Source organism: Neovison vison, chromosome 11 (genome assembly GCF_020171115.1).
Source record: "Neovison vison isolate M4711 chromosome 11, ASM_NN_V1, whole genome shotgun sequence".
In the NCBI taxonomy this organism is placed as follows: Eukaryota; Metazoa; Chordata; class Mammalia; order Carnivora; family Mustelidae; genus Neogale; species Neogale vison.
In genome coordinates this window covers 56,728,063-56,742,017 of record NC_058101.1, presented here as the reverse complement: position 1 = coordinate 56,742,017, position 13,955 = coordinate 56,728,063, and the positions used below count along the sequence as shown (strand labels likewise).

Below are 13,955 nucleotides of genomic sequence, written 5' to 3'. Positions count from 1 at the left end.
ATCAAAGCCCTGCCAGACCACTTGTCTCCCTATTTCCAAGGTTGAGCTTCACTTACTAAGCATATGGTTAGATGTATATTTTCATGGCAGGATGGAAATAGGGAAGGGGCCACACCTATATCCAGATGGTCAGTACACCTAACTTGGCTTCACCTCTCTGTGCTTCTCTAAAATGTACAAAATGCCTCCTTCACTGAGCTAAGAAGGGCAAGCTCATCTGGTACATGTCCCTGTCGCTGAGACAGCCACTTTCTGGAGGTGTCTCTTCCTTGTCCAGTCACCAAAGCCTTCTAGACCTGAGGGATGCCTCAGAGAAGCCACTTTCCCACAGCCCTAGGAGGTGTGAGACTCCTCTCCAGGAAATCCCCAGTTGGCTGGTTTTGTTGGAATGGAGAGCTTGAAACACTAACCATGAGGGGCAAGGCTGCAGAATTCTCTAGGAGCCAGAGTCACAAAGAGCTGGCAGGCTGGGCCAAGGCCAAGAAGATCGGCTTTGTCCTTTCAGGCCAAGGGTAGTTTAATCGTGCACAGCGACTCCAATTGATTGATAACATCTGCCTACAACATGCTGTGGAGAAGATCCTGAGACTCTTCTGACTATGAACAAGACCACAGTTGACTACCAAGGTCTACCATGAAGGCCACTCATCTGCTGTCTCTGCTAGGGGAGCCTCTGAACCCTATTGAACAAAGAGGAAGTAAAACTGCCCAAGGTCCCCACAGCCTGCTCCCTGATCATAGAGTCAAGCCTGGAGCCCATCCATCAGCTGCTTCACTGTTAGCATGTCTGAGATTTGGACCCATCTGCTAACTTCTTGAATAGTCAACTAGATATATATGGCATTTCTTGGGGCAGCATGACTCCTGTATAAAGAGTTTTCAAAGGGTCTCATTAATACATCTTAGGGTCACCTTAACCAGCAAGGTCTATTGCATACTGGATGGGGGACCTTGAGATATCACCATGCCAAAGTCTAGAAGGTTTTCAGGGGAAGAATTTTCTTCTTAGTCTTATTTCCACTATCTCTTTGCGAAGACAATAGAATAGCTGGTCTTATCAAGCTTAAAGACACTTTGAAAGCAAAATTCTCATTCTGGAACAACATTTTCAGTAGCCAAAAAAAATGCAGAATGTTATTAATTCTACCTGTAAACTTGTTCAAAAGTGAGATTAATGTCCGGGTTGTTAAACACCATGCCAGAGAGATAGTATTTCCAATTCTCATTTAATAAATATGGTGTGTCCAAAATCTAGAACAAATTGAAAAAAGCTTTTTTAAAAGAGATACTTTTACTCAAATACACATACATATAATAAAATATTCTGTTAAATGTATTTTGGGGATTTGGAAGATCATGGTTTTCTTTATTGGTCTCCAATTTAAAATGGGAAAATAATAGTGTGATCAGAATAAACTGATGACAGGTAGTATCAATAAGCATTAGTGAGCTACTTTTTTTGGAGAACACTTAATAAGACAAGTACATTAGAAATGGGAGAGTTGACAGCTTGATTCGGAATAGCCAATAGAGAGCCATAAAGTAGTAGGTCCACCTTTTTGCTACTTTTCTGTAGACAAAATGAATTAAAACTTGCATACTTTTTCACTTAACACCGTATATCGAAGATGGCTAAGAGGTCATATGTAATATCATCTATATTAAGATGAGCTCATTAGTGCATGACCACATATATGCTTGAGGAATGTAAGCTTCAAAATATCCCCTATTTTATGGCATCTGGGTGGAACAGTCGGTTAAGCAGTTGACCTCTGGTTTCGGCTCAGGTCATGATTTCAGCATCATGAGATCAAGCTTGGCGTCCGGCTCTGTACTCAGCGTAGAGTTGGCTTAGGATTCTCTTTCCCTCTCCCTCTGCCCTCCTGCTAGTGCTCATGCTCTCTCTCTCAAATAAATAAATAAATCTTTCAAAAGGAAATCCCTATATATATATTTTTTAAGAATTCCTTTTTAGCAATTTAACACAGCATGGAAGATAATGAAGTCTGGCTTGATGTATCACTATTATTTTTTATGAAGAGCCCACATGGACATAATTTAACACATTGACACTCCCAATTTGATTTTCCTCAATCAACTGAATAATTAAAATACCATGACAACTGGTTACCTTCATAGTCACTCACCAAGTTTCATAACAGATCTAAGGTGAAAGAGCATATATAATAAAACAGCAAAACAGAAATAATCTTTTGAGAACCAGAATCTGGAGAAAAGCACCAGAAAGCCAGAGTGACTAGAGTGCCACACAGACCCAGACTTCCTCGTTAATTAGTGACGCTGAACTGAGAGGTGGTCCCATAGAGTCTACAGGACGGAGTTTTAGAGGGAGAAGGTGGAGCCTGAATTCATTTCCCAACAACCTCGTCAGATGGCCTCCAGGGACCACACTCAGCCATGGGATGTAGAATTTTTCATAGTCTTTCACTTAAATTGAAGGCCTCAAAGCATTGGCATGGGCAACTGTCATTTGAGAAACCCTTTAAAATGTCAGAAGCTTTCTGGGCTACCCCACCTTGGGAATCCCCCACCTTTACCCCATTACAGTCCACATCGATGAGCAGGCCTTAACTTCTTGTGCTCATTTTACTGACATTCGAAAAACAATACTTTACTTTTTTTTTTTTTTTTGGTCTGACAAATAGAAGGAATCTTAATTTACTGAATAAAACCCAAAATGCTCATCTTTTTGCCCCCACAAGATATGGGGAAACCAGTTTCCACTCAAGCCCTTTCCACAGCAGGCCCGGAAGCCATCCTCACCTGGAATAACTTCCCGTTTTGATATGGCTCACAAACCAGTTTTTCCATATTTCCTCCAATGACAAACGTGAGAACGACGATGGTCATCAGTATCCAACAAAAGAGGAAACTGACTCCAACCCCGCTGGAAACCAAAACCAAAATAAAACAGAAATGAAGTCTGGAATTCTACAGTAAATTATTCAATATTCAGGGGCGCCTGGCTGACTCCTTTGGTAAAGCATGTGACTCTAGATCTCGGGGTCATGAGTTCAAGCCCCAAGTTGGATGCAAAAATTACTTAAAAACAAAACAAAAAAAAAAACTATAGGTCCAATATTACGTACCAGTACTTACTAATCCTACCTATGTGGTGTAGGAAAAGGACCTAGAGTCTTTGCTTTGTGCAGGATTAAGTGAGCCCACCTGCTCCGGACTGGAGCTGGGAAACGGTAAGCACTGTGACCTTCCGGTCCCACTCATATATTTAGGGAATGCTCTGATTAGTCTCTGGTCTCCTTGCAGCCCAGCACCATGATTCAGACATCATCTCTGGAGTCAGGTGAGTGAATCTGGCCTTCTGTAGTTGATGCATTGAGTGGGGAGGTTCTGAGGTAGGAAATGTACCATGGGGAGTCTGAGAGGGGCCAACGTGGTTCTGCATGCAGAGGGAGGGCTGAGAGCGGCATGAACACAGCTTAGGAGGCAGGCAGGAGTGCATGGGTGCAGGGGTACAGGGGACGGGACCTGGCTGGTCCAGGAAGGGGTGGCTGCTGAGGGCCCAGAAGCATAGGAAGAGCATAACGCCCTTTCTCTCTGAGGAAGAACATTATTGTCAGAGCATTCAGGACAGGAGGGACAGAGGCCCGTGTGGATGGGTCTACCACTGAGGAGGCTGCCGTCCATCCTGGGGTGGTGGGCTGATGTGGCTGGAGGCAGGGGACAGAAGAGATGGGACACAAGAGATGGCCACAACAGGATGTGCAGGAGATTCTAGGCAAGAGAAGGCGAGGAAGGGCACCGGGTGATGCCAGGGCTTGTCAGCAGGGAAAGGAGACACTGGTGCTGAGAAAGGGAAGAGAGGGAGGGATCTGGTCCTGCTCCCCGCCAGACGAGATGTGATGCTGGAGGGGAGTCGGCTGTGTGCAGAGCGCACACGTCTGGGTTACAGGCTGGCACGAGGCAACCAGCTGCTTAGAAGTGACCACTGGTCCTTGGGGCTGGGGCTGGAGGGAGAGGCAGCCTGGGCTCCGGTCTGGGAGACGGTGCTGCTTGAGGAGCAGGTGGTGGGAGGGCAGCTAGTGAATAAGGCGTCCAGGAAGAGCTGCAGTGTGGGAACGAAAGCACCAGGGCACGGGGTCACGGAAGGGAAAACAAAGGGGAGTCTGCCGTGGGTAGGGAGCACAGGGGACCCAATCACTGCAGGGAGGGCACATTCCAGGGAACTACTGGAAGTCCCCTGGCTGGAAGCCTGGAGGCCACTGCTGACCAGAGGGCAGGGGAGTGGCCTGGGCAGGGCAGGGAGTAAGAAAACAGCAAATATCATTATTTCTAGACATCTGCGCAGGGGGAGGTGTGAGAGGGAAGAAGGGGTGGTAGGAAGTTTTCTCTTGTCCGGTTTCAAGAGGGGAGAAAGCAGAATGTGTTTAAGTGTTGAGAAGCCAGGCTAGGAGAGGGGAAGAGAATGAGGACCAGGGAGAGGGAGGGCGGATCCAGGGCACCTTCAGGGCGGTGCGCAGGGATGGGAGGGGAACAGCAGGTGGGAGGGGCCAGAAGGCAGACGTCCTTCTGCTCAAGGAACTGCGGTGTCATGGATGCAGGGGCGCTGGACTTTTGAGAAGGTGTGTGATGGCTCTTATTTTCTCTGTGAAGAAGGAAGTCCAGCCTTCTGCTAAGAGAAGGGAAAACGAGGAGGACGGATATATGAATGGAAAAAGCCACTGGAGAAGGAAGGGAGGGGGAGGGGGAGCGAGGGAGGGAGGAAGAAAGGAGGAAATGGGGAGGTGAGACAGGGAAGCCTGTAGAGCTCTGAAGGATCCATTTGAGGTGGGGGTCATAATTTTGTAGGGATGCCAATGTGCCCCATTGTGTGACCTTTCTCTAGGGTGCTCTGTTACTTGGATGTAGACACAGACAGAGCAGACTCTTGACTGAGTCTAGATAAACAGCCAGATCATAACAGATGATTGTACCATCACCAGTACAAATGGAAGGACCCTCTGAAGTGTGCAGGCTGATGGACTTAAAAACACAGCCTCCCTTCTTGAGGACGGGATTCTGCCCAGTGGACACACTGAAGGTGTAATTACGAATATTTGCCTGGTGTTGCTGGAATAAATAGCAAGGTATGTTCACTGCAGGGGCCTCTGTCAGCCTGAGTTTCTCTGTTCTGAAAGGCTTTGGAGTCAGGGAGTGCATAGGGAAGGGGAACATATGTGAAGCAAAAGCCAGTCACCGTGGTTTCAACCGTGTGCCTGAGCATGTGCAGGCATCAGAGTTATAAAAATCATCTAAACCTTTGATAGGACACTTCAGACAAACACAGCTACTCTCAAGAGCTTACTGTTAGCATTCCCAGACTTGGTTTTCCAAAAATGCTTATCTAGAAAAGGGACACACCATCACCCAAGGCCTGTCATTCAGAGAAGAATGGCTGAGAAGAATGTGCTTAAAGTGTTGTAAAGGAGAAGGAGAAGGAGAAGTAAAACAAGTACAGGAAAAATAACAGGCAACAAAGACCATCTGTGGCCAGCAGAAGTGAAAATATTTATTATCTGGACCTTTATAGAAATGTGTGCTGATTCCTGACCTACACGGTTAGTGACATGCGTGTAATCTCAGGAGCCCTAGTCAAACATCTTCAGGACTTTGTTCAACCACTGAGGATAGCCAACCTTGTTCCATTTCAGTGACCTCAGGATCTCCTGCTCCTTGGTGGCTGATGTTTGTGTCATCCCCAGTGCCTCACGATTATAACTAAGTGTGCAAAAATATGGCTTGTGATGTTTTGTCTGTAGCTGGGTCCTACTTAGAGTCATTCCCTAGAATGGGAATGACTTGGTTGAGGCAGTTGTTGTGTTTTTAGGGTCCTTGCTCCAGCCTGGCAAACTGCTTTCTCCACTTGCCACCAGTGTGACCATCTTGTGACACCTGTGGCTACGCCGGGTATTAGCTTCTCTTCAAAGCTCCGGATAATCTGAGCATGGTTTCCAACAGTTAAAACTGGTGGCTCAGTGGGTTAAGCCGCTGCCTTCGGCTCAAGTCATGATCTCAGGGTCCCGGGATCGAGTCCCTCGTTGGGCTCTCTGCTCGGCAGGGGGCCTGCTTCCCTTCCTCTCTATCTGCCTGCTTCTCTGCCTACTTGTGATCTCTGTCTGTCAAATAAATAAATAAAATCTTAAAAAAAAAAAAAACCAAAACTGGACGTTTCACAGTGCATGTCAGTATAAGAGAGAGTTTTCTTGCTGCCTGGGTGAGTTTTCCTTCCCTTGGGGGAGACCTTCCAGGGGCCTTGGAGACAGATGTACACTCCCCGCTGTATCCCATCCGGTCCCCAACATGCTCCCCGGACTCTTAGAAGACACAAGGATCAGAGCAGAGTCAGGGCTCTCTGCCTCTCCTCCCCCCTGATCTTTCACTAGGAGCCCCAGGGGGATAAGGACTCTTGGTTGGTTTTTGAAGAGACCATGTTCTTCAACATACGGTATCGCTGTTTTTAAGGACAGGTGGTCTTGTGGTTACAGCTGAACAAAATATACTCTTTCTGGTTCCTACAGGCAAATAAACGGTTTTTAAGAAGAAGTTACATTTTTCTAATTGGTTTGACTAGACCAGCTATACTTGTATCATTTTCCCCCTTCACAATTATCCAGTTGTTTGCCAGCTATCTCAGGAGATGGAAGGGCTTGCCAAAGGCAAATTCCATCCTGAGGTTGGGTGACCACGGAGCCCACAACCATCCTCAGGCTGCAGGCCACCTGAAATGCATCTGATCAGCCTTTTCCCTATAGTGTGATAAAGCCCATTATTCCCAAGCCCCGGGCTTCCATGTGACTTTGTCTCTTTAGAGATTCCTTACTCTGCAGAGGTGAGAATTATACCCAAACTGAAATAATTTTAGTCTCCCTCCAATGGCTCATGACTCCCCTGCTTCTTTCTTCTTTGAAGCAAGTAGCACATATGTTGGTTTTGTCCCTTCAAAATGTTCAAATAGAATTTTACAGTAAATGCACCTGTTCAGAGCAATGTACTCTCTCCCAACAAAAAAGGTGGGATCTATCAACTTATCATCAAAACACTGACAAAACAGCCAAGTACCAGGATTAGTAAAATCTGAACATCAAACTCATTTTCTATCTGTAACTGTGTACACTGGAACAAAAAGTCAGGGCAATATACTGTTCCTTGCTGCATTAATTTAAGTGTAGGCATGTGAGCAAATAGGCTTTTCCATGCATGGAGCTCTGTTCAGTTTTGTGCAATTTTGGCAGACTCCTGTGTTGTTAGCTTTAAGGTTGTTTGTAAGACCATTGTGTCCTCAGGCAGCTCTTTCTGCTCATGGGTCCTGTCTCCATGCTTTAATAAAACCACTTTTCTGGGGGGCACCTGTGTGGTTCAGATGGTTAAGCATCTACCTACAGCTCAGGTCATGATCTCTGGGTCCTGGAATTGAGCCCCACATTGGGCTCCCAGCTCAGCGGGGAGTCTGCTTCTCCCTCTCCCTCTGCCTCTCCCCCTGCTTGTGTGCTCTCGCACTCTAATGAATAAATAAGATCTTAAAAAAAAATAGTTTTTGCATCACCACCACCACCAACAAAAACAACAACAACAAAAAAACCCACAAAAGGCTCTTGTGCTACATTAATGCTAAGAAAGACTTGTCCTATACAGGAGATTCCATGTTTGATGGAAAGGCCATACCATCATGGCTCATCAATCTGATTAATTCTTGTAGAGACCCAATGTTTGGAAAAGCACATTAACGCAGAATACTTGCTTGCCTGATTCTCTCAGCCTGGTACTAGTAATGTAGGCTGAGATGAGAGAGTGTGGCTGAGGTTTTGAGTCTCCATTGCTCCAGGGACCTGTTCTAAACCTTTACCTTCCTCTTTGAGCCCCATCACACTCCCTGCCGCTGATTCTTGAGGTTCAGACTGGAAAAGGATATGTCAACTGGGAAGCCACACAGCTTCCTCTCAGGGGCACATTCAAAGCTTCTTTCTCTGCTTCCTGCTTGACATTTCTGGCCCAACTGCGGTCACAGCCAGCTCATGTCCCATGTGCTTTGTCCTACCCTGGTAGAGTAAGGGTTTTTTGCTTGCTTGTTTGTTTCAGAACAATGAACTTGGATATGAGTATCTTGGAAGCAGGCACAAATGCTTGTCGCTGGTACCCCACACCTTCTCTTATCACTGATTAAGGCTTCGTGTCTAAATCCTAAGGGTGCTGGGTCGGCAATCTCTTTGCTAAATCAAGTTTCCAGAGTTTCAGAGTGAACAAGCTAACAATACTGTTGACCACAGAGAACAGTGTCTAAGATCAGAACAATCCTTAGCAAGTTTCTGGTGAATAAATGGATGGATGGATGGAGGGAGGGAGGGAGGGAGGGAAGAAAAGAGAGAGAAAATACAATAGGAATCAAGATGGCAAGCTTAGAAATAATTTCACTGCAGAGGAGCCCACCATATAGAAACACAGTGTTTAAGCCTGTCTATCAAAAGTCTAACAATTTCGAGTTTTCTTCTATTTTTTAATGTGTGGTGGGATTTCCCACACTGACAGAAGCACAGACACAACAGGACGCGCACTCCACTGGAACCCAGAACACTTAGCCCAGAGGCCACTGGCTTCGTGTCATCTGTTTTCTTCCCTGCATTTCCACCACCCTCCCCCCAGCCCCCTGACGGGGCAAGGAAGAGCAAACACTCACACCATGAGGAAGATGCCCCCAGTGTTCGAGATGCAGCCTCGTTCAGTTGGGGTGGAATGGCGGTCATAGCCACACGTGCCACACATCAAGCCCAGGTAATAAAAAACCACCACGAGTGTCAGCAAACAGCAGACAACCAGGCCACCCAGCCACCTGGTGAAGCAAGCACAGTGTCGTTATACATAAAAGAGGTTGATGTCCTGATAACACAAAAGTTCTTGGGCTAGGGCTGGAGCAGTTGAGTAACACTTTGCAATCAGATACCGGATTCCCCTGTTAAGGGCTCAGAGAGTGACCTTGTAGCTACAAGAACCCTTCCCACCCCAGTCCTCCAACCCAACTGGCAAGAAACCTTAATTTTTATCTTGGTTTTGAAGAGCTCTGTCTCGCTCATTGGTCATGAGACTATTGCTTCCTTCCTTTGCTTCATTTCCGTGGGGCTTGTAAGCGGAGTTTACTCAAGTACTCCAAAGCTACTGATAACTGTACCCCTTTAGACCTGCAAGTTCTGTCAAGGTACCTGAGGCGGCAAGCACTTATTATAATGATAATGAGATGTGGACAGATCAGGATGAGACAACAGATAAAGAAATATCAGGTTCTTTTCCCTGGTCTTTCTCTAAAGTGCTTTGGGGTTGCAGGAATAATTGGGGAGGGGAGCACTGTATTCTTTGCTGAACCAGAAACTCTACACGGGGAGTGCACTGAATATTTCAGAACTTACGAGAGCATCCTAAATCAAGTACTTGCAGAATGCAGATCTTAATTTTGTAATGGTCTTGTGAGACATTTTAGGATAATGGGCCCTCAATTAAGTCTTACTGGCATTCCCGGAATGTACTGCAACCTTTTCCAGCAGCTGAGGAGCATTCAAGGGTAGAAATGCTTCCCAACCGTCAAAACACTAAAAAATAAAGAATTTACTTCTGCAACAAAAGCTGCCACTGAAACTTTTCATTCAATTAAGAGCAGTCTCCATAACTGTAAAAGCCACCTGCACCCACACTGTGGCTATTTTGTTCCAGATACTGGAGACGCCAAATCAAACAAATCACGGATCCTGGCCTCGGAAATCATTTGCAGTTAATGTGTGCTTCACCTGCTTGGTTAAATTTCTTTTAAAAATAAGCTCAGTTCTCAGGGCAGGGGGACCCAATGTGTAGACAGTTAATTGCATGGTTCTTTCCATTTGTGAAACTCTATAATCTCTAATGAGATTGTAAATTCATTGAGAAAGGGTCAGTCTTATGTTTGTCCTGACACCTGCTGGGGTGACCTAGCCACACGGTAAGAAAATGGTTGATTACAGGACAGTAACTGAGAGCATTCTCAGATGGGGGTTGAAAACCCTCCTCCCAAACACCACCACTGACCTTGTGAAGGTTATTCCACTCCCCTGAGCCTCAAGCTCCTCATCTATGAAACAAGGTTACAAATAGAACAGAACCCTGCAGTTTTTTTGTGGGGTTGTTTGTTTGTTTTGGAGTATTAAATGAGATGTCATGAGTACAGCTCTTTGGATGGCAGGCCGTAACTGTTCCTGAATTGCAAGCAATTATTGTTATTTTTTTATTATTTATCTTGGGTTCTTGCTTAATAAATATCTGAACAGGAATGGAAGTCTTTGAAATTTCCAGGAGTCTGGGCAAAAAGAATGTTTCTGAAACTGATAAGTGGTAGGGCTGAGCCTTTTAGAGAGGAGAGCACACCTTACCTCTCATATACATGGTCCCTGAAGTACATCCAGTCTGCAGGTCCACCACTCCTTAGCACTCCTGCCTGAGATGTCCACAGTCGGCTCCAAGGCCAAACCCCACTGGCTAACGTTTTCTAATGGGCCAATCCACAGCTGAGGACCACAGCTGCTTACATGAGCTCTCCAGTAATTTACTCATTTCAAGGATGTTCTTTCTCTAAGAACCGACCTTGATATGTTGATTTTATAAGCCAATGAAAATTAGAATATTATCCCAATGCCCTCCATAATTCCTTTATAGGCTTTCAAATGCTTTTACATATGTTAGATAGTTACTACTAGGATTCTAGAAGCCATTAATGACATCAGAATTGCAAATTATTGACTGTTTGGCTCAAGAACTTCCAGTCTTCAGTTTTTAAAAATATACATGAATTTGCATGCCATCCTTGGGCAGGGGTCATGCTATCTTGTATCATTCCAACTTTACTATACATGCTGGCAAAGCCAGCACTCCAACTTATTAAATAAACATAAACTAGGGTTAACACATACCAAGTTACGTGTTCTTTGTACAATCTTCTCTCACAACATGATCCCAGTTATCAGGTCTGATTTCTTCCCTGTTCTAGAACAAGTTTCACCCCCTAGCTTGCCAGCTCTGGGTGGGAAGAGGGCGGGGGGCACTCACCTGTACGAATCATACTCCTCCAACGTGATTAAATTTTGGTGGATGTAAGTTTCGGTGTCATTAATGTAACCCATGAAATTGGACAGCTTATCCTGTATTGGAATCTGCTCGCCTATATTTTTAATATTTGAACCAAGGGAATTCAAGGAACTTTTGATATCTGAAAGCAAAGACACCCAGGTTATGCATTTTCAAACCTAAGGGAAACAGAAACTCTTGTTTTGGAACCAAAATGAAAAGCTTCAACCCCTTTAAGTTTTCCCCATGTTATGCGTGTGTTTCAAACATGGAAAGGTTCTACAACAGCACAAATGCAGCCAAGACCATCAAAGAGCAATTACTTAACAGAACAGCAAGCTATGGGAGCTGACTTTAATGACATGGTGCTTAAGTCAAGCCAGAGTTTTCTTCTGCTGCTTATTTCACTAAAAAATAAAATGAATCTGGTGATTAAAGACTATGGCATGCCTACCATGGACCAGGCACTTTTATAAATGTTAACTCATTTATTTCACTGAGGTAGATCTTCTTCCTATTTTACTAAGCGACCTGAGGCCCATCGAAGTTTAATTATTTCTCCAAAGATCTTTTCTTTTTTATTTTCCAAGAAAGCACTAGAAATGGGATTGAATGTCAGGTTTGTCTAACTCCAAAGCTTCCATTACATGATTTTGAGAAAATAATTTAATAATAAATAGCATGCAGCAACACAGTATTTCATCAGGAACAATTTTTTGAACATATGACCCCAGGCAACATTTTTGTTAAAATTTGATTTGATTCCTACAAATTGAGATGTGTTAAAGTTCATCTGTGTTTCTCCTATGCAGACAGCGATGCATTCCCAATGGTCAGAGTTTCTATTAACATCCATCCTAACCTTTCAGAGAAGATAGGTTCTAGTTTTCTGGAAAGTGTTTGTCCATTGTGATGGGTCCTGGTATCAAAGCTACCCAGGACACAGATGTCATCTAATTTAATGCTCACACGGGTTTGAAGTTGGCGCTACCACAGTGATTCTTGATATGGGTGTACTAACAACACGCTAATCATTTAAATGTCCACTGATCCTGAAAAGCAAGATCCATTTCTTTGTAGAAGGAGAAACAAGACTAACTGTTCTCACAATGTGATCCCAGGGCTCCTGGTGAATTTTGGGTAAATGGTAGCATGAATCAAAATGGAATGACATAAAATGGTGGAAATCTTTTTCAAAGGTTGTTCACACAGAGCTCCTAGGAGAAGACTACTATCCACAGTGGCTCTAGTCTCTTCTAAATGTACCTGAAGGCCCCAGGATCTTCAATAAGCTGACTCAATGGGTCTCTTCTTTAACTCTTGGATTTCTGGGAGTTTGAGAGATGTGGGATGCAGACCTTTCCTCCCCTATGAACAGTTCCCTCAACTCAGAATCAGGTTCCTTCTGCTTCTCAGGCTGTCCTGCTCTCCCACACAACACAACTCTCCGGTCTTGACAGCTCGGGTGACTCTGTACCTGGCTGGTATCCTCTCTCCTCTGATACTTCCCTCAGGCCCCAGTTTGGATGTTGCTTCCTCCAGGAAGCCTTCCCTACTCTTTCCCACTTTTTGAACCACTTGCTTATACCTTGTCATGTTACCAGAGTGTGGTAAATGACATCTGTGTACATGCCCAGTTGAAGGGCAAGGCGGGGATCATGCTTTATCCATCTCCCATCCCCAGAGCCCAGCAGAGCCTGGCACACAGTAGGCACTCAAACTATGTGTGCGGGGTAGGACCAAATGATCAAAACATGGGAGCTAAGGGTTCTTATTTGTTTTGGAAGAACATGAAAATAAGCAGTTGATATTCAGCTGAATGGAGTGATTGATACTCGCCCAGACCTGGGAAAACTCTGGCTTGTGTTGAGGCAATGACAGTGTGCAATGGGCCTCGCTCACGCATACTGCACACCTTGCTTTGCCAGACTTACAAGGGAGGGCTGCACGTATTGGCAGAAGAGGTCCAGAAAGGGGGAACAACAAAAAAAAAAGTAAACACAGAAATTAGTAAGCAGGTGGCTCTCAGACGTACAAAGTGTGTTAGCCTTCAGATGCTAGCATAGGAAAGCGTGAACTTTGTCTTTTATCTCCTAATATTTTAAAGTAGAATCTTAGGTGAAACAAAAAGGAAACCACAAAATATCTAAAGACCTGTGATGATAGGATAAAATACCTTTTTTAACCCAAAATCTTAGAGGGTTGAAAGAACACTATTAGGGAGACAAAAATAATCGAAGACCTCTAACACAACATTTTAAAACCACTTGGTCAACAGAAAAAAGGAAGCACAGAGAAGATGCTTTAAAAGAAGAAGAAGATCTCACATAGCTTCAGAGATTTCTTCTTTAAGCAAATAACCCCTGTCTATTTCCACTGCTGTGCATAGAACTGTGTGTACTGCACTCTTTCTCTGTGAGTTCACCCCGAATACCATACCCTGAATACAACGTGACTCAATCATTTAAGACTAAGGGAATTCTCTCAATATCAGCTCTGCTCCTCCAAAAATCCTAAGCAACCTTAAGAGCCTAAGATACCATTACGGCAACATCAAAAAGCAGATGAACATCTTCTTAAAAAGACAAAATAAATCCTTATGCATAGTATTCCTGGAAAAAAAATGAATTTTAAGGTTTTTTTTTTTAAAGAAAATATAATAATCTACAGTTTTTCCCCAGGGAAACCAAAACCTGACCTTCCTAGTTTAACCACAGTTGTCTCTAGTTCCGATAGCTCAGGATGAGGCCTGGTCCCCAGAGTGTGGCTTTGACCTTGCCTCTCTCGCCAGCAGGACAATGTTAATCAGAATTCAATAGGATTATCATTTCTTAAAATCTAAATCCCTGTGTGAAGGT

General features: G+C 44.4%; 1 protein-coding gene and 1 pseudogene across 6 annotated transcripts in view; both read right to left on the bottom strand.

Annotated features, from left to right (window-relative positions):
* Window positions 1-13,955, bottom strand: part of PROM1 (prominin 1) — a 125,701-nt gene that overhangs the window by 17,220 nt on the left and 94,526 nt on the right. For all 6 annotated transcript variants that reach the window (XM_044226070.1, XM_044226073.1, XM_044226074.1 and 3 more), the window contains 4 exons: window positions 11,080-11,239; window positions 8,693-8,845; window positions 2,785-2,908; window positions 1,148-1,251 (listed from right to left, as the gene is read on the bottom strand). In XM_044226070.1, the coding sequence (XP_044082005.1) occupies window positions 1,148-1,251; window positions 2,785-2,908; window positions 8,693-8,845; window positions 11,080-11,239 (541 nt within the window). The remainder of the gene's footprint in view (window positions 1-1,147; window positions 1,252-2,784; window positions 2,909-8,692; window positions 8,846-11,079; window positions 11,240-13,955) is intronic.
* Window positions 10,809-10,902, bottom strand: LOC122890764 (annotated as a pseudogene).